This window comes from Lampris incognitus, chromosome 11 (assembly GCF_029633865.1).
Source record: "Lampris incognitus isolate fLamInc1 chromosome 11, fLamInc1.hap2, whole genome shotgun sequence".
In the NCBI taxonomy this organism is placed as follows: domain Eukaryota; kingdom Metazoa; phylum Chordata; class Actinopteri; order Lampriformes; family Lampridae; genus Lampris; species Lampris incognitus.
In genome coordinates, this window is record NC_079221.1 from 4,292,388 (window position 1) to 4,313,555 (window position 21,168).

At 47.5% G+C, this 21,168-nt stretch overlaps 1 protein-coding gene across 1 annotated transcript in view; it reads right to left on the minus strand.

Annotated features, from left to right (window-relative positions):
• stk39 (serine threonine kinase 39) overlaps positions 1-21,168 on the minus strand; it is a 50,007-nt gene that overhangs the window by 9,155 nt on the left and 19,684 nt on the right. Inside the window, exons 11-17 of the mRNA XM_056289367.1 lie at positions 20,452-20,574; positions 18,973-19,002; positions 18,489-18,545; positions 17,512-17,573; positions 6,911-6,963; positions 6,632-6,700; positions 5,895-5,959 (exon numbers count right to left, since the gene is read on the minus strand). Coding sequence (XP_056145342.1) covers positions 5,895-5,959; positions 6,632-6,700; positions 6,911-6,963; positions 17,512-17,573; positions 18,489-18,545; positions 18,973-19,002; positions 20,452-20,574 — 459 coding nt within the window. The remainder of the gene's footprint in view (positions 1-5,894; positions 5,960-6,631; positions 6,701-6,910; positions 6,964-17,511; positions 17,574-18,488; positions 18,546-18,972; positions 19,003-20,451; positions 20,575-21,168) is intronic.

Consider the following 21,168-nt stretch of genomic DNA (forward strand, 5'->3'; position numbering starts at 1 on the left):
CCCCAGCCCCTGACGTAGGTGGTTCTTCTTCTAGCTCAGCAAAGAGTTGGCGCCACTCTGGAATCAGTTTTCCTGGCCAAGAGCCGGTTCTTTGAAATGTGAAGAACTCGAGATTCGGGATTAGGCATCGGCTCCGAACCAGCCCTTGAACTGCCTTGGTGGAAAAGGGGTACGAGAGTTCCGAGAGACACACAGATGAAGGTTTGGGAGGGCGACAGACTGGGACAATTTGCAGAGGGTGAGGACCAACCAGCCTAAAGGCCAGACATTCAAAAGATGAGGTACTGCGTGTAGGGAGGATCTTTGCCTTGAAGTTTTTTTGATGGATAAGTGCAAGCCCCCCACCCGACCCACTGAGTGAGGCTTTTGAAGGTATACATAGCCTGGTGGAGTAGCTTGATTAAGAGCAATAGTCATTTGCCTGCTGCCAGGTCTCTGTTAAACACATAACGTCAATATCTTTATCCAGGATAACATCATATATCAGAAGTGATTTGTTATTGAGAGTGAGAGTGTTGAGCAGCACAAATGAAGTGGTCTTTCAATGTAGTAGGGGAGGTGGGTGGCAGAAAACTTGCGACTTTATCCACAGTTGTAAGGGAGTTAATATTAATACCAGGGCAATTTTTGCCTCATGTGGGAGTAACATTAGGTGATGTAAACGAGTTTCCAGGAGGGACAGAAACATGGCGGTGGCAAAACAAAATAGACCTGTGGCTGACAACTTTTTTGTTGGAGACCTTAAAAGATTTAAGGATTGTTGAACGCATCAATGTTCGAAATGCTCGAAAAAGCAAGTTGTTCAAACAGTATGCGCTGCTGAGATTACTGCTTAATTAGAAAGCGTTTGCATGTTCTCCCTGTGTCTGCGTGGGTTTTCTGCGGGAGCTCCGGTTTCCTCCCACAGTTCAGAGACTTGTAGGTCAGGTGAATTGGCCGTACTAAGTCACCCCTAGGTATGAATGTGTGTGTGTGTGTGTGTCGGCCCTGTGTGATGGCCTGGCGGCCTGTCCAGGGTGTCTCCCCGCCTGCCGCCCAATGGCTGCTGGGATAGGCTCCAGCATCTCCGCGACCCTGAGAGCAGGATAAGTGGTTCGGATAATGGGTGGATGGATAGAAAGAACAGCAGAAACGCAAATATTGTTCCAAGGACACAATGTGGGTCCATTCTGAAAATTGTATCAGCAGGTGGAACCATTTCTTCTTCTTCTGTTGTTATTTCAGGCAGATTAGACACTTCACAGCGGGCAGAACCACTTTGCGCATGTAAAAAACGTTACATTCTGATGAAATGCTTTGGGGCATGCATGTAAACACACATCTTATAGGATCATTTTAGTTAGCGTCCATGTAAATAGTTAAGTTGGAATCTCTAATAAGAATGATTTCAATCGGGCTGAAGAATTGTTGTCCACGTAACCGCAGTTAATGACAAGGAGCACTGAAGCTGTTCTGGAGGCTTGTGGTGGCCCAACACTTTACTAAGGCACTATTTCTTTTCATTTGTTACCCGTCTGTAGAAACATGTATTATTAGCTCAAGTATACGGCCATTCTTACTGTAACCGAGCATATTTCCCCCCACTGTGGGATTCGACCCGGGGTTGTACTGCACCATCAGACAACATCGCTAATTGCTCGACTAAAGGGGGCCAACCCCTTTGGGGTTAAGGATGGGAGTAGTACCTTTCCCAGATGGCCTTTCGTGGCGTCCTAGACTGGTCTCCATACACCCCAGCATCATGTGAAGTGCAAAATATAGCCTCTCCATGATGAGTGACTGTCCGTGCGTGGTGAAGAGCCACACCTTCCTCACAGTAATCCTGTTAACATTGTCAGGAGACAACAGAGCAGAACACGGCGGATCTAGAGGAGTAAACCTCGATAATAAATCGCGCTATTCCTATGGGTAGCAGTAGTCCTAGGTGCATTCATCGACAGACTGAAATTATGGACTGGGGGACATCGTTGCTTTGCAGATGATCAATGCATCTTGACAATGGAAAGGCACAAAATCTCCAGTGCGTGGAGAACCATAGAGCTGCATGTGGAGTAGCGCCCCATGCTTTAAACAAACACGGGCAACCGAAACCCTATAGGGGGCGGTCCTGACGGACGACCTAGTTAGGTGTAGAAATATGCTGTAGCAATAACACTTCAATAGCACCCATAATACTGAGCAGTCTTGTGCATCTCTGAAATACCGCTGAAACTGTGTACACCAGAGACAGGCCGCAATTTCTTACACAATGCAGCCTATCAGCAAACCAAGAAGTAAGTTTTCACATTTGCAGAGTGGCGGCCGGCAGACAGGATCCTGGCAGTATTTCAAATGACTGCTCACTGTTATAGCAACTAATAGGGTGTTATCCCTACAATATACTGTATACACAGAGATAATGTTGAAAATCATGACTGTTACCCTCTAAAGCCATGACATCCTAGTGCATCCACTGTGGACAGAACGTATATCTAATGGGTCTGAATCCTCCTCCTTTTCTTTTTTCAGGTTTCTTAAGGCAAGAACTTGCTATCACTAAGACAACATTTTGAATGTCTTTTTTTTTTTGCCATCATGGGCATGGTTAGCTTGCTGTCAGCTAATCTGGGTCGTAACCTTGTTGTTCAGCTTAATGCGCAATGTGGAAGAAGCCTCACATCAACTCTAGCAGTCTGACAAGGGGAATGTATCAAGATTTTACTATTTTCCCATCACACAATGCAACATGCAATAAACGTACAGTGGTGCAGTCTGCGGGGGCCTTCAGTGAGCTCATCGCTGTGAGCTATGAGTCTGAGTCTGCTGTGATCTCTTGTTTAGTTCGATCATAAAGTTGCTCTGCTGCCACCTACACCATCAGTCTCCTGAGGTAAAAGATGTCATGAGTTATCCTCCTGGTGAATGATTACACTCACTCACTAGGTTGGTGTGACACTTGAAACAAAACTCCATATTTGAGGGGACTGCGTACAATGGAGAAATCTATGGAAGCACAGGTTTTATACTGCCTGCAGTGGAGCCATGTTCACACATGGAGATGGGAGAGTGCTGTACGGCAGTTAATTAGTCTCAAAACCTTTGGAGGCGGGGATGGGACAGAGTGGCTGATGTCTCCACTCCTTTGATTGGTCACTTTGAATACTGACCGTGACCTTTGATTGGCTGTTTGGTTTGATCACTGACACAGTCGAAGATGGGCAGTTCCCTGAGAGAAAGACCATTTTCATGGCACCATCATGTCTGAGCAAGTAAGTCTTACACTAAGTTAACATCTTCCAGAGATCTCATTTCAATATTGTTTGAAGGCGGTACGGTGGTGCAGTGGTTAGCGCGGTCGCCTCACAGCAAGAAGGTTCTGGGTTCGAGCCCCGGGGTAATACAACCTTGGGGGTCATCCCAGCTCGTCCTCTGTGTGGAGTTTGCATGTTCTCCCCATGTCTGTGTGGGTTTCCTCCAGGTGCTCCGGTTTCCTCCCACAGTCCAAAGACATGTAGGTCAGGTGAATCGGCCATACTAAATTGTCCCTAGGTGTGTGTGTGTGTGTGTGTGTTGGCCTTGTGTGATGGCCTGGTGGTCTGTCCAGGGTGTCTCCCCACCTACCGCATGATGGCTGGATGAAGGTATTGATTTCATTTACTGCATGTACTATAATACTCTGTCCAACAATAGTAAAATGGGATCTCTGGAAGGTGTTAACTTAGTGTAAGACTCATTTGCTCAGACATGATGGTGCCATGAAAACAGTTGTTCTCTCAGGGAACTGCCTGTCTTCGACTGTGTCAGTGATCAAACCAAACAACCAATAAAAGGTCATGGTCAGTATTCAAAGTGACCAATCAAAGGAGAGGAGACAGCAGCCACTGTCTGTTCCATCCCCGCCTCCAAAGTCTCCAAAGTCAACTTGACGAGCGAGCATTGAGCAGTTGTGAGTGTATAGGGAGGGTCCAGCTCACGGTCATCACAGCCCCTTGCTTGCAGGACCACATTTGTGCATGCAAAGCAGAAATGCTCCCTCGCCAGAATGGTTTTCCGATTGCGGATACTGTTCTGTGGGTTCATGTCACATGCACGCGGCTGGTTTTTCTGTGCGTGGGATTTGAGACTGATTAACCGCCATATTGCTGATGTATTCCTAGCAAGCTGCCCTAACTCTCTGGCTGCAGACTGTCTCTCTTGAGATCAAGTCCATCTGCAATCTCACCAGCTGCTAATAAGACAAACATGGCATAAAGGTCAAACAGCCAATCGCTGTGACTCAATGCGCAGATGTTGCTTACTGACAACTTTATAAAGGTGACTAACTCATACTTTAAATGTACTGTGAACATTTTTGCTGATCCAGCTGGAGTTCCATGTGCCGATTTTGTAGTTATTTCTTCTGCAGAATTTCATTTTTTTCAGTGTAAGGCAGATCTGTGTCTTACAGAGAGATTTTTATTTATTCACCCCCCCCCCATTTTTCTCCCCAATTGTACTTGGCCAATTACCCCTCTCTTCCAAGCTGCCCTGGTCTCTGCCCCACCCCTCTGCTGATCCGGGGAGGGCTGCAGACTACCACATGCCTCCTCCCATACATGTGGAATCACCAGCCGCTTCTTTTCACCTGACAGTGAGGAGTTTCACCAGGGGGACGCAGCATGTGGGAGGATCACACTATTCCCCCCAGTCCCCCCCCCCCGAACAGGCGCCCCGACTGACCAGAGGAGGCGCTAGTACAGCGACCAGGACACATACCTACGTCTGGCTTCCCACCCGCAGACACAGCCAATTGTGTCTGTAGGGATGCCCGACCAAGCCAGAGGTAACACGGGGATTCGAACCGACGATCCCTGTGTTGGTAGGCAACGGAATGGACCGCTATGCTACCCGGACGCCCCCACAGAGAGGTATTTGAATGCTCACAAAGGCCATCAGACATCAGGCTCTCTCAGTTCATTGCTCTAGGGCACCATCGTAGTAATGTCGTCATTACAGTATCTCATACAGCACCTGGATTATAAATCCTTCCAGATGAGAATAGTTTTGAAATTGTATTATTTGTGTTAAAGCAACTGTATAACAGACACAGACAGTGATTTATGTCTGTACATACATTTTTAAGTATGTTGAACGCTCTGGCCACCCTGTGCTTCAGCAGCAGTAGAATTATTTGGGTTATAAATTGTAAAAGCTATTGGAAATGTTACACGAGGGTGTTGGACATTTTTTTGCCTGTCTGTGTCTGCCTATAATCTATACTACTCTCGCCATTCACCCTTGACCTCTCCTGTCAATAAGCCGTTCAATCCAGCGAGACTATTTGCTGGGTGCTTCATTGCCTGCTGTACCATACTCTGCAAGATACGGTCATAGCGGAGCTACCCATGATGGTAGCTGTTTCTCAGATACTGGCTACATGACTGGGAAGCTGAGCATGTAACTATTAAGTATATATGTATACAGAAAACACAAAAGACGTTTGTCCCACACAAATGGAAACATCATTCCTTATTTCTTTCTTTTTTTTTTTTGTGACTTTTTCCCCCTTTTTCTCCTCAATTGTACTTGGCCAATTACCCCACTTTTCGGAGCCGTCCCGATCACTGCTCCACCCCCTCTGCCGATCCGGGGAGGGCCCCCTGAACAGGCGCCCCGACCGACCAGAGGAGGCGCTACTGCAGCAACCAGGACACATACCCACATCCGGCTCCCCACCTGCAGACACAGCCGATTGTGGCTGCAGGGACGCCCGACCAAGTCGGAGGTAACGTAACACAGGGATTCGACCCAGCGATCCCCGTGTTGGTAGGCAACAGAATAGACTGCTGAACTACCTGGATGCCCTCATTCCTTATTTCACAGAGATCCTTAAGAGAGAAGGCGGTAATGATGCCATTAATTGTCTGGAAACTCACCAGTTTAAAGGTCAATACTTTGTAGGTAGTCGGGTCATCTACAATCTTCTGAAGGTTAGCAGCAACTGTAAAAGACAGAAGCATCTGGTGATCAGTTACATTACGCACTTACTTTGCTTTTATATACTTATGTGGCCATGATTTCCTGCATCAAATCCAAAAAGAGGGAAGAACATCCATTTCAGCAATCAGAGAGCAACTGATCACGAAATAATAGTCACACCTGCTGCCCCCCCCCTTTTCCCCCCCAATTGTACCCGGCCAATTACCCCACTCGTCGAGCTGTCCCGGTCACTGCTCTACCCCCTCTGCCAATCCAGGGAGGGCTGCAGACTACCACATGCCTCCTCCATACATGTGGAGTCGCCAGCCGCTTCTTTCCACCTGACAGTGAGGAGTTTCACCAGGGGGACGTAGCACGTGGGAGGATCACGCTATTCCCCCCAGTTCCCCCTCCACCCCTGAACAGGCGCCCCGACCGACCAGACGAGGCGCTAGTGCAGCGACCAGGACACATACCCACATCTGGCTTCCCACCCACAGACACGGCCAATTGTGTCTGCAGGGGTGCCCGACTAAGCCGGAGGCAACACAGGGATTCGAGCTGGCGATCCCCGTGTTGGTAAGCAACAGAATAGGCTGCTACACTATCCAGACACCCCACATATGCGCATATTAAGTTAGAAGTAGAAGTAGATGTGAGCTATAAAATGTGTAGGAAAGAGGAGGAACAGTACCAATAACAACATCATGTCCATTGACCAGGCCGGCTGAAAACAGCTCCTGGGAAACGCCATCAGCAGTGTCTGTTCAGAAAATAACGCGACAAACTTCAGGTGTGTAGCAGTCTGCTCTGCTGGCAGCAACTTTAGACACTGAATTAGAAACCGACTGACACAAGCAATTCTATTCACAAACATTTCCATTATGTGCTGCAAACAGAACAACTCACAGTATGTGAAGGTGTAACTACAAAGGAAACAGGACGTTCAAAATTATTTTGCCGGGGCTTTTACCTCGACCGGGGGTAAATTCAAAGCGGATGTCATTCAGCTCTTTCTTGGAGTTCCTGGGAGGAGAGAAAAGAGGATGCAATCACAAAAGCAATAAGAGCCAAATGCCAAGTTCAGACCTGTCACTTCTCAGCTGGTAAGAACTTGAGTCTCTGTGGACTTCCTGTACAAGGAGCAGCGGCGGGCACCACTCGAAGGAGGCAGAGATGAGACCCTTTTTTTTTTTTTTTTTTTGCAGTATATGACGGAGCGACAGAGGGGATTAAGGCTGTGTGTAGGTGTGAAGAATTCCAATATGATGGAGAAGAAATGTTGAGGTAAACGCATAGAACCGGCCTGTTGGCGTCCCAGTGCTTCAGCACGCTACCTTATACAAGATTTCAGAACCGCAAGGGGAGAATACAGTACAATACGTGCTGAAACCTCCATTAAACCAGAGGCGCTCGGCTCGAGCTCCTGTGCTGTCAAGCACCCGCCCAGCTGATGTGTGTCTGAGCAAGACGCTGGACCTCTATCAGTCCCCGAGGGGCTGTTGCTCTCATCTCCTTGTGGAGGTCGGTAGGTGAAATGAGAAGTTTCCGGCAATAATCAATAAAGTAAGGCATCACTACTCCCGGTGGTGGAATGAGTTACCGAACTCCATCTGATCCGCCGAGTCCCTCTCCATCTTTAAGAAGAAGCTAAAGACCCAGCTCTTTCATGAACACCTCCACACCTGACGGTATTAATATTATTTATGATCCACATATTTGATATTAATTTGATATTAATAAAAATACAAAAAGAAATCGCTTCTATGCACCCTATGCATTACCTTTGTGTACTGCCTGTTGACACCCATGTCCTACCGGGCTACCAGACCTAGTTTTTAGGCACTTAGGCACGTTGTCGCCTCCTGACTAGCTCCTTGCTTGTGTTGTATTAACTCTCAGATGTACGTCGCTTTGGATAAAGGCGTCTGCTAAAGGAAACACTGTAATTATTACTGTCCAATGTACACAACATTGTTGAATACATTTGTCCATTTGTCCTTTTTTTATTATTATTATTATACCCCCTTTCTCTCCCCAATTGTATCCGGCTAATTACCCCACTCTTCCGAGCCGTCCCGGTCTCTGCTCCACCCCCTCTGCTGATCCGGGGAGGGCTGCAGACTACCACATGCCTCCTCCCATACATGTGGAGTCGCCAGCTGCTTCTTTTCACCTGACAGTGAGGAGTTTCACCAGGGGGACGTAGCGTGTGGGAGGATCACGCTTCCCCCCCCCCCCGAACAGCCGCCCTGACCGACCAGAGGAGGCGCTAGGGCAGCGACCAGGACACATACCCACATCCGGCTTCCCACCCGCAGACACGGCCAATTGTGTCTGTAGGGACGCCTGACCAAGCCGGAGGTTAACACGGGGATTCGAACCGGCGATCCCCATGTTGGTAGGCAATGGAACAGACTGCTACACTACCCGGACACCCAGGCGGACACTTTGATGCATTATTTCAGTGGCATTTCAGAGACACACAGAAAACAGCTCAATACTATGGTTGCAAATGGAGTGTTAACCCAACAACACAAACACATAAAGATATAATGCTGAATTTGCACCCTTTTGATACGCAACACACTTCTGTATACCCAACTGAGAAACACGGTTTGAGTGATTGAACTGCCATGGAGATAAATGATGGGTATAAAACTGTCTGTGATGGCCTTTTAGGATAATTCGTAGGGACTATTTGCAGTGAACTTTTCAAACCTCACAAATCAAACATGAAATACAAATCTGCCCCGACTTTCACACTTCCAACGACTGTGTGTCTCACATAAGGAGCTTAAGTTGACCATTACAGTAACGCCATCTAAGAAGGATGGGATCGGTCTCATCGTCTGCATGCTGACTGAAGGAATGCAGCACCGGCAGGTGAGGTGGGCGAGATGCGATGGGACACTGGATGAGCAGACTACAGGGAATGTGTCGAGGACGCGTTTCAGTGACTCTATTTCCACATAATGAGCAGCGTGAAAGTAACATCTGTCTCGCCACGTCTCGTGGGCACCACGCAGCTGCTTTATTTGTTGAGCTCTAAGGAAGTGAGGAGAGACAAAAATATAACTTCACTTGCAACTAGAAGAAAGTACTGCTGGACAAGTCGCACCGGAGCGCAAGTCACCCTCAGCAAAAAACGTGTCGTTGTGAGGAAAAACACATTTAAGTTGCTCCGCGATGTATAAGTCCTATTTACATGGTGGTACAGTAGTGATGCGCGGGTCTGGGCTTTTTTTTTTTGGGGGGGGGGGGGGGGGGTTTGCTCCCTTTTTCCCTCCAATTGTATCCGGCCAATAACCCCACTCGGCTGAGCCGTTCCGGTCTCTGCTCCACCCCCTCTGCTGATCCGGGGAGGGCTGCAGACTACCACATGCCTCCTCCCATACATGTGGAGTCACCAGCCGCTTCTTTTCCCCTGACAGTGAGGAGTTTCACCAGGGGGACGATCACGCTATTCCCCCCCAGTTCCCCCTCCCCCCTGAACAGGCGACCTGACCAACCAGAGGAGGCGCTAGTGCAGCGACCAGGACACATACCCACATCCGGCTTCCCACCCGCAGAAACGGCAAATTGTGTCTGTAGGGACGCCCGACCAAGCTGGAGGTAACACGGGTGGTTCAGGGTTTTTTAATAACCACACCCACCCAACCCATTCTATTCCGTTGCCTACCAAGACGGGGATCACTGGTTCGAACCCCCATGTTACCTCCGGCTTGGTCAGGCATCCCTAGAGACACAATTGGCTGTGTCTGCAGGTGGGAAGCCGCAGACACAGGTCGGTCAGGGCGCCTGTTCAGGGGGGGAGGGGGAACTGGGGGGAATAGCGTGATCCTCCCACGTGCTACGTCCCCCTGGTGAAACTCCTCACTGTCAGGTGAAAAGAAGCAGCTGGTGACTCCACATGTATGGGAGGAGGCATGTGGTAGTCTGCAGCCCTCCCCGGATCAGCAGAGGGGGTGGAGCAGTGACCAGGATGGCTCGGAAGAGTGGGGTAATTGGCCAGGTAGAACCGGGGAGAAAAATGCGGAAAAACCCCCAAAAATGTGAACTTTGTCTCTTGCTCACACGCACACACACACACACACACACACACACGCCTCTTCTTTCTGACCTAAGAAAGAGTTTTGGCAGTGTAAACAAAAGCCATGAAACCACTTAGGGGAAAAAAGTCGCAGGTGAAGCCTCGACACTCTACAACACATGCACTGACCAACACCACAATCGCAAATTGATGACAAAGCTGCTTCTGTGTGTGTGTGTGTGTGTGTGTGTGTGTGTGTGGGCAATCTTTCTCGAAGTTATTTATAACTTACTCAGAGCACTGCTTTGTCACCCGCCCGCCTGAACCCGTGATATTTTCTAGTAAGGTTTGTGGTCGACCCGCGCTATCTAGTGGCTTTAGTTGAAATGCAGTGTATTCTCCCCACCAAATGACACTGTATAAGTCGCCCTGGAATACAAATCGCAGGACCAGTCAGACGAGTAAAAAAGCAGCACCTTATAGTCCGGGAATTAAATATGGTACCATGTGCATGTGTCCATCCATCCATTACTCAACCCCCTTATCCTGCTCTTAGGGATGCTGCAGCCTATCCCAGCAGTCATTGGGTGGCAGGTGGGGAGACACCCTGGACAGGCCGCCAGTCCACATCACAGGGCCCACACACACACACACACACACACACCTAGGGACAATCTAGTATGGCCGAGTCACCTGACCTACATGTCTTTGGACTGTGGGAGGAAACCGGAGCACCCCGAAGAAACCTACAGAGACGGGGAGAACATGCAAACTCCACACAGAGGACGACCCGGGACAACACCAGAGGTTGGACTACCCCGGGGCTCGAACCCAGGACCTTCTTGTTGGCAGGCGACCGCGCTAACCACTGCGCCACCGTGCCGCCATTGTTTCAGTGTATGCCCATGCATAATCTGTGCTATGGTGGGTAAATGAAGGCAACTCATATCGTCATACTGTCATATCGTCATGTTGCAGCAGTACACAGACAAGCAGTAATTAACACATTATCATTTTTTGCTGCTAAATGCCAAAAACATTCACAACTTTGATATAATATCTAAATGTACCCCGATGGCTAGACGGCAGCAAAATGTTGTATTTATTAAGTGAAGCACGCAGCAGCTGCAGCTGTGCCAGCTCATTCAGTTGGAGTAACACAACTAATAATTTGGGGTACTATGTCATGTCTTGTCGCCCCTGTGCAGCATCAACATATTGCATTTGAATTCAGGAAACGAGTATCGAAAAATTACCTTTTTAAAAATGTCCACATTGATCAGTGGGTGTTACGGCTCAAATGTGGGGTGCAGCTGGCTGCTTTTGGCAACGTGGGGGGGGGGGGGGGCGCCTGTGGCAGGTAGATTAAATTTGTAGATACATTTGGTTTGTATTTAGACTGGATAACACACAGCCTCAGTTATTCCAGTGTGTTTGTTATCAGTAAGGCTTGGCAGGAGCAGCACGAGGGGGGAGCGTGTTATCAGTCAGCTGTGAGTCAACCCAACTTTCCCGGTAGTTTAAAGGACTCCCCACTGAAAGAGCCGTCCTGTAAACACAAACGGACGTGACAGAAATGTGATTTATGACGTTCTGAATTCCTGCTGGAGCACCGTTTACCCTGTTAGAGTTGCTGGTCTTTCTGACGAAAATCACCTCCTTCATCTCGACGGTGTCTTGCTCCTCTTCAGTATCATTTCACGAGATAATGAGGTCAGTCCGTTCTCCCTGGCACGCCAAACCCAAACGGTCTCTGAGCTTTCTCTACGTACCCACGGTATAACCGCATATTGCTTAGGATACATCGCCTACAAAATAAAGAGGCGCAATGAAATCCTAGTGTGGGCAGAGTGTTGCTTTAACTGCAGGAGTCAGAGAGGCCTGACAAACGTTTCCCAAGCAAACACTGCAGGAACCAGAGGAGACTGCCAGTGCGGGAAGGAGGGGGTGAGATTTCCACACTGGTGCATTGTGAAATGTCACCATCATCACAGGTTCTCGTGGGTACACCGGGTAACTCCTGGCATTACAACACATGCCGGCCCTGCATCGCGGGCTGTCACCGAGGACCGATCGGCCTGTTTGGGTAAGCAAGCTGTAGATCTTCCAGCACAAATTCACCGCAGTTCGAGGGCCAAACAAACAGAGGGTGTGCCGCTGTGCGGAGGCCACACGGTGGCCTTCCAACCTCTACATGACAATGGCAGGGAGGCTATTATCTTACGCATGCCAGGACAGACCACCGATACAAGTGTGTGGAGAATCAGCAGTGTCGGCGGTGAAGAAAGACAGCAGCTTGGAGTGCCCGTCTTGACCAGAAATGCAAACTTAACTGAACACGAACCCAAAGGGAGCGTGGAGTTGAGGCAATTAATTTTATGCACTGTATTTTAAAGAGGTCCAGCTTCCCTAAAAAAATCAGGAGGCTTAAATGTGCACTATTTACAGTTAGAGTGAATGAATGTCATGGACAGAATGAAGTAATCCCGCCATGAAACTGTCACCACGCCACTGTTTCACAGCTGAGGCGCTGTGCTTTGTACTGAAAACATTTCATAAGAGAATCTAAATTAAATGAAAATTTGGGGACGTGTACAAAAATGATGGCGGCACGAATTCATGTTTGCAGCGACCTCACCCAGTACTGGTGTGGGAAGATGGCGGCGCCAACTTATGTTCGCGGCAGCCTCACCCAGTACCGTCCACGCAGTGTCTTTGTCCACGTCTGCGTGTTAAGTTTGTGTCTTCGTTTGATGGCTGGGAGAGCTGGCGTTGGATCTGCTGCGTCCTGTGGGCCCAGGGACCACGGCCCTGCCCGGAGCTGCGCCCGAAGAAGAGGTAACACCGAGGGCGGTCTGACAGGACGCGGAAGCGGGGCAGGCTAAGCTAACTGCTAGCCCTCGCAGACCGGCTGTTCTGATAACACCAAGGGCGGTCTGGCAGCAGCCTCGCCTAGCGTTGACTGTGTTTTTAGTGTCGCCGTGAGGAGTGCGGGGAGGTGTGTCGAAGGTGTCTGGCTGGGAGAGCTGGTGTTGGATCAGCTGGGGGAGCCTGGTCTGCTGCGTCCGGTGGGCCCAGGGACCACGGCCCTGCCTGGAGCTGCGCCCGAGGAGGAAACACCGAGGGCGGTCTGACAGGACGTGGAAGTGGGGCAGGCTAAGCTAACTGCTAGCCCATGCAGACCGGCAGTTCCGGCAGTCATCCTGGCTGGTGTTCGTTCTCCTGGACAGTGATTTTATTTTATTTTTTGTAGTTTGATGTGTGTTCTTACAATTTTTGGAAATGTGTTTTTGTCTCCGTGTTGCATTGCTGGGGGAAACGAAAAATAAAGTGTCCCTGATTCCTGAAATGTACTGTTTGTTATGACACTATAGCTAATGGCTACATGATAAGCAATGTGCTGAACTCCTCTATATATAGGAAGCAATGGGCACTGCCACCCCTGGATTAAGGATCCCATTCAGCAAGATCATTCAGAGACCACCATGTTATTATCTATTTCTTGCCTTAGGCCACAAATAAAACCCATGCTTAAGCCAATATGAACCATCCATCTCTGAGCTAAACTGTTCAGCAAAATGAGATTTATCTAAACTATTTTCATTGTTTATTTTCCAAAGCTATTACAACTTCGGCTTGTATATTTTGTTCGCTGTGACTTTGCCTTCTTCAAGTTTCTGACACAGCCGTTCTAATGAGAACTCACATCTTCCCTTCTTTGCATGAAGCACCAAAAAAATAAAAAATAAAAAAATAAAACCAAAACACAAATGCTGACGAAAAAAATCCAATCAAACCGCTGCTCCTCGGTCCCCTCGTGGAGGGGATCACATTACCATAAAGCTCAGGCTAATAAGCCCTAACTGCCTTGTTAATTCAGAGAGACCAATTAGTTGTTTATGTTGCTCTCTAAAATGCCAGTCCTTTCAGGAATTTGGTCTTTTGAAATCTGAACCTTTGAATAAAGGATCATAATTTTTATTGCAATTAAGAGACTGATTAAAGCATTTCTCAACCGACTGTTGTTACTTTGTCTTTTTACTTGCAACGGTCGATACCCGGGCGAGAACACAGCGATCTCATTTCCAGTGACAGAACTCGATAGTGACTCCCTGCTGCTTGCATCGTCACAGCAGCTTCCCGTGTGGTAGAAAAATCATTCGGTCAGTATCAAGCAAATTTTCTGTTTGTGAATAAACAGCAGACGCCAAGCACACTGCTGTAATGTCCCTCTTTCTTTGACTTACTACAGACCTCAGACCCCTCAATGCAACACGGTGGCATTTAAAAATACAGAAGCACCAACTACACCTGTCAACTGCCTCCTTGTTATTTATTTATGTTTTTTTACCGCCTCTTTTTCCCCAGTTGTACTTGGCCAATCACCCCACTCTTCCGAGCCGTCCCGGTCTCTGCTCCACCTCCTCTGCTAATCCAGGGGAGGGCTGCATACTACCACGTGCCTCCTCCCATACATGTGGAGTCACCAGCCGCTTCTTTTCACCTGATAGTGAGGAGTTTCACCAGGGGGACGTAGCACGTGGGAGGATCACGCTATTCCCCCCCAGCTCCCCCTCCCCCCCGAACAGGCGCCCTGACCGACAAGAGGAGGCGCCACTGCAGGACCAGGACACATGCCCACATCCAGCTTCCCCACCCGCAGACACAGCCGACTCGAACCGGTGATCCCCGCGTTGGCAAGGCAATGGAGTAGACCGCTACGCCACCCAGACGCCCCAGCCTCCTTGTGATTTGCATATGCTGTAAGTACCCCTTTGACCCTGAAATACATTTCACGGAGTTGAGCCAAACAAAGTCAAAAAACACTAATGTAGTCTCCCTCTCCCTGCTAATGTAGCTTTTAAATAATTCAACATTATCCTCAGAATCTGTTCACTGAAACGTTCGCTCTGATCCTACATTCAGTGCAGAACTGCTCATAATACCGTCGGTTCTGAATTTAATCCCTGTTCAAACAAATAAATCAGCTTTGCAAAACAGTGACGCGGTTCCACTTCTCCTCCATCCGCCTGTTTAACATTTTTGCAGCCACAAGTAAAACGACTGGGTCTCACTGCAAACACGGACCCCCGGTTTTTAGATGTACAACTCCACCCGAAATAAAACTACACATGCAGTTACATGTTCAGGGTCCCATCTGTCAGCGACGGAATGAAAAACTGAACGTCCAAATGTACAGAGCAGCCATGAAGAACTCTATTCACGTGTCAACGGGCTAGATTAACTTTAAAACAAAAGGGAGACATAACACACTTTGACAATGGCCAACACAACAACATTTGGCACACATGCCTCCTGATATGTGTGTGTGTGTGTGTGTGTGGGGGGGGGGGTCCTACAGGGGACATTCGCAAAAAGCTTATCATTGAAGCTCAGTCTGAGCTATGTTCAGAGATGCTTTTTTTTTTTTAAAATCCCCCCACCCCCTTTTTTCCCCACCCCAATTGTACTTCGCCAATTACCCCACTCTTCCGAGCCGTCCTGGTCTCTGCTCCACCCCCTGCTGATCCGGGGAGGGCTGCAGACTACCACATGCCTCCTCCCATACATGTGGAGTCACCAGCTGCTTCTTTTCACCTGACAGTGAGGAGTTTCACCAGGGGGACGTAGCGCATGGGAGGATCACGCCATTACCCCCAGTTCCCCCTCCCCCCTGAACAAGTGCCCCGACCGACCACCCGCAGACACGGCCAATTGTATCTGTAGGGACGCCCGACCAAGTTGGAGGTTAACACAGGGATTCGAACCGGCGATCCCTGTGTTGGTAGGCAACGGAATAGACCGCCATGCCGCCCGGACGACAGAGACGCTTTTAATTGGTGCGACACAGCATTTACAAAGGAATCTCGCTGAGGAATCAGTCGGAATGTGACGCTCGGTCAAGTTCTTATTTAACAGTTTATGAAACAGACGGTGTTTCACAGAAGTTCCATTGTTAGTGCAGCCACATGCTAATGTGGCTAGCATGTCAAAACAGATTCATCTGAAAATCCTCTGTCGGGGTTGGCAGGGCTCCGCTAAAACCATTAGAGCTGATCTGAACCACGCCTTCAGTGGAAAACATTCAGAAACAGCCTTTTCACTGATGCACTCTCTTTTGGCCCGTGTTTGACAGATACTGAGTGTTTTAGCTCAGATCAAGACAACTGATCTTGTCTGGTGACAACTTGTGTTATTCCATCCAGAAGGGCACAAAGCAGCGACTGAAAGACACCTCGTGGAGTCCAGACTTAATTCAAGCAGCACGTCATTAATTAGGACAGGAACTGTTTAGTTGGGAGACCAGACAGACAGAGCGAACTACCCACGGAAACAGATAACCCAAAAAGCTCACGGAAGAATCCGGCCACTCAGAGGCACCAAAAGCCCCAAACATCAAAGAACTTTCCAATTATCTGCATGTCAAGGTTGGAGTAATTACATTTCTCCAGTCACCAAGCAGTGAGCTCTAGTTGCAACCCTTTTGCTACTCTGTTTGTGAGCAGAGGATAAGATGGCTTTGTGTGCAGCGTGGGGTGCCTGGGGAGGCCCCTCAAATGCCTGCTATCTCATCGACCCAGAGCCCGCTCTGCACCCGGCTCATCAAGGAGCAGACAGCAGACTTTCCACAGTCCAGAAATGTACTATTGTTTGTCTGTAAAGCCAGCTGCATCCCTAAAAATGCCCACTCAATCTTCTTATGCCTCTATGCATGTGTGTATGTGAGTGTGTGTACATGTATATGCAGAGAGAGTTACCAACAGTCTTGCATGTTTGCCTTCATCTTCCTACTTATGCACATCGTATATTATGCTTCAGATCTGCTCGGGTTTTGCTGAACGGGAAGTAACACAGAACAGAACGTAAACAGACTGCCGGGAGGGATTTTGATGGCAAATATTGTACGACTCTCAGACCCAATATTTATCACCATTAAAAAAAAAAAAAAAAAACCTTCAAATTTGCATCACAAGGAATATTTTCATGATCTCGAATCGGTTTAATTAAACAAGACTGTGTTGCTTTCAGTGCTATCAGTGTCTTCTGGGTCAGTCTCGGAGAACAGAACAGAATATGGAGCGCCGCCAAAGGAAAGCAAATTGAGCATAGCAGTTTCCTCCCCGTCCTCCCTTTGACACAACCAGTGAGACAAATCGAGAAGAAAGGCTCCATGGAAGCGCCGGATCATCTCCTAACCTCGCTAAAGGTCATTAGCTCCTTTACCAACCTATGGGATTAGAACTACTGTTAAAGAAATGATAAATACGGTAACTGTTTGGGCCGATTCAGGTGGGGCGAATGTCCTCTCTGCTTTAGGGCGACTCGTTTCCCAAGAAACATCTCTGCTGTTTGTCACCACGGTGTCTTGTTTTGTTACCTCGTACCAGGAATGATGACATTTACTCCCCCCCCCCCCCAAACCCGCCATTCAAGAACATCAAAAGTTTGTGGCGTGTGCATATCAGTGCCATTGGATACAGATAAGCACAGGAGGTAACAAAAGCCTGGGGAAATAATGTGACCCGGACGTTTTGCCTCACCTTAGCCGTAGGACCATGTTGACAGCCCCTCGGATGTAGGCTGCGCGTTCATATGGTTCAACCTGTGTATGAAAGAGTCTGATGAGCTTATTTACATTGTGTTCACAAGCCAAATTTCCATTCAAGCCAATTTTAGGTATTATTTTTTCAGTCGGGTGCATTTCCATTGGCTGGTTATTCAGCTCTCTGAGTGCTGGGCACAAGGGTGTATAAAATGATTTACCACTGGAAAAATATAAGTTCCATTTCAGCTGCTCTTTATCTTTATGCCAATGTATTTATTTATCTCTGTCATATACAAAAATTCTCTTTTGCAATATTGCCATGCAGATTTTAGTATTCATCACTTCAAAATTGCCATAAAATTAGCTGGTTGGAAACATAGCCACTGACATCAGAGAGCCAAACCACAATTTTCCATTTAAAGCGAAAGTGAGGAAAGTAATGCGGGAGAGAAAAAAAGACCAAACCAAAAAGATCGGGGGAATCTATGAAGTTGCGCTGTGCACAGATCAAGACATTTTTACCATTTTCTTTTGGACACATCCTAGATGGGCTCCTTGTATGACAAATTTGGACTGTTACCAGGGGACAGAGATGTAGAAGTAGTCTTCACAGCACTGGGCAGCGCTCTTGTTTAGTTCCTGATTGCAGCAATTCTGCGCCAGCACATCTGGCTTTAATCTTTGTCAGACACAAGGGGGGGGTTACACCCCAAAACTACTACGGCTCATTCTCAAAATGACAATAGCCTTAGAAAATGGGATGCAATGGCCGAGAGCCTTTTAGACTTGAAAGACCCAGGCACCGAGCCGGCACCGTCGGCCAGTTGGCCATTTACTCTGAGTTATTACAGCTGAGAGGATCCCTCCAGGAGAACGGCACTCACACACGTAGACACACGCGCGCATGCGTGCACGCACTACACACAAGGTCAGTGAATCACGACAAATGAACGGTGCAGCAGCATCCCTCACCTGGGGATGCTGAATAGAGAGCCCTTCAATAGGGACATTGTTGGTATTTGCCTCATTCTAGGAGGGGGAAGAAAAAAATTAGATGCATAACTGTGCAAGTGCTACAGCAGCGTTGGTAAATATCAAATCAACACTCCTCTACCCAGGAAAACACAGCAAAGTCAATACAAAACAATCAATGAGAAACAATTTGTCTCTGGCTCTATTAAAGCAAATAAAAAACTGCTGCAGGGACCGGTTTAATATCCATAAAACAGAGGAAGTGAGGGTAGCCAAGCAAACACGGCTTATAATAGATTTCATGATTCTTACAAAAGACGTTGCCCAAGAAGGCAGGATGATAGCATTTCCAATGGGGTCTCACTGCCAAGTTATTAAATTAAACAAACACACCGGAGACATCTTTAAGCCTCGCTGACAAACAAAAATACAAACAATTTCGATTGCGTGTCGAAATGTTTATGTAACAAAAGAGCTAACTTACGTCTTTGGTCTCCTCTCTCAACCTTCGTGACTGGAGGGAAATATTAAGCACATGTAAGTTTATATTGTTAGTCTAAAACACAAACAAATTTTTTTGCTTGGCCTCCCAAGAGGGAATGAAAATTTTTATCTATGTAATTATGTCTCTATATCTAATCCCTGTATGTATGTATGTATGTATGTATGTATGTATGTATGTAGTATGTATGTATCAGTGGCAGCTGGCCAGTAAAGGGCGCTGGGACACCGTCCCCTTCAAATATCAAGAGTTGAAAATCTACTTTAACATGCTAAATATTATTTAGCCGTTTCATGCAAATAATTACGAAATAAAAATGTTTTTCAGTCTGTGGGCGCCTGTCAGCAGCATTAAATATTGGTTCCAAATGGTATTTGGTTGATTTCTGTCTGAATACAGATACTTCCTGGGTGAGGGGCGCCAGCCAAACGAGACCTTATGTAAGCCCTCAAACTTGTGGCGAGCAGGTGACCTGAGGCTGCTGTCTGATTGGTTTCTTCAGATTTTCCAGGGGGCACAGTTCTGTGCGCCCCAGACACTCCCACGTTTATTGGCAGCGAATTGGTATTGTTTTAATGTTTTTTAATCTAATGTGATTGGACAATTCTCGTGGCTGTCAATCATGTTCACACCGGTGTGAACATGATTGACTCAACTGTCAATCATCCACCGTCTATGAACCCTGATAAAATCTTTAGGCTACATTATCCTTCTGAATACCTCTTTGATTGTGTGGATATTAAAGCAGCCGTCAGGTGTACCAAGGTAAATTGTGCCCCCCCCCCCAAATTTTTTAGCACCAGCTGCTACTGGAATGTATGTATGTATGTATGTATGTATGCATCTCTCTCTCGCCATATAAGCCAACTAACACAGTAAATGTCAACTATTCTAGGTCAATCTTTCCATTTGTTGCATCGTTGCTTTGAGAAGCCTAATTAATTAACTGAGGAAGACATTCAGGTTGGCTTTCTTTATCAAAGGACTCTCAGATCTGTGATCATAGATATCTACTTCCATTCCAACATCAGCTCCATGCTGCCATCTTCAAGCCCATTACAACTATCTCATGACTTGTGACAGAGACGACCCATCTGCTATCACAGATATCCTCACTGTTCAGGTAGAGAGGGGAGGTATAGGGGCAAAGACAAGGGGGGAAGCAACATAGCAATACCACTCTACAGGTTGAATGTTGCATGCATCACTAATGAGCAACACCTCAATCTGAAGTCGGACACAAAATAACTGCTTGGGACATTTTGTCATAATAAGAATGGGTGTAAATCAAACTACTGTAAAGATAAAAACTTGAAAAAATATCCAGAAATAATGTCTATTGAACATTTCTCATCACTGTTATGGTTATATTCCCTTTGTATGTGATTATGCTGTCATCATGTGGGCACATATCAGGTGTTGGACATTAATGAGCCTGGTCTGAATATTGGTCTCACCCACCCTGCCCTGATACACCGCAGCCTTGCCCTCTTCACTGCCCTCGTCCAGCTCATCATCGCTCCATTCCCAGTCTCCGTCCTCCATCTTGTGCAGGTGGCCACTAGAGCCCGGGACTCTCCTCACCTGGACCACAACATATACGCAACACACAGAATGTTAAACTCAACTTTGTTTTATTGTTAAAGGATAACTCCTTTTTTCTACAACCTGGGTCTTATTTTCGTAGTTTTTAACATCACACATACCAGTTATGACAAGATTTTACGCACTGGATTCATTGTGGACATTTTCAATTCAATCCAGTTATCTAAACCATGTATTTGGAAGTGAAAATTAAAGTGCCAAGTTAAAAAATATCCATCCATCCATTATCTGAACCGCTTATCCTGCTTTCAGGGTCGCGGGAGCCTATCCCAGCAGGCACTGTGCAGCAGGCAGGGAATAATTACCTAAAATATTCAATATTACTGTAACCTGTTATTTTCTTGCCCGGTGCGTGATTCGATACGGGGTGTACTGCACCACAAGGCGACATCACTAACCGCTCGGCTAAAGGGGCTTATATTTTTTTTCCCCTTTCCAATTTTCCCCCCTTTTTCTCCCCAATTTGAATCCGGCCAATTACCCAGCTCCTCTTGAGCCGTCCCGTTCGCTGCTCCACCTCCCCTCCGCCGATCCGGGATCGGGGGCGCCCCGACCGACCAGAGGAAGCAATAG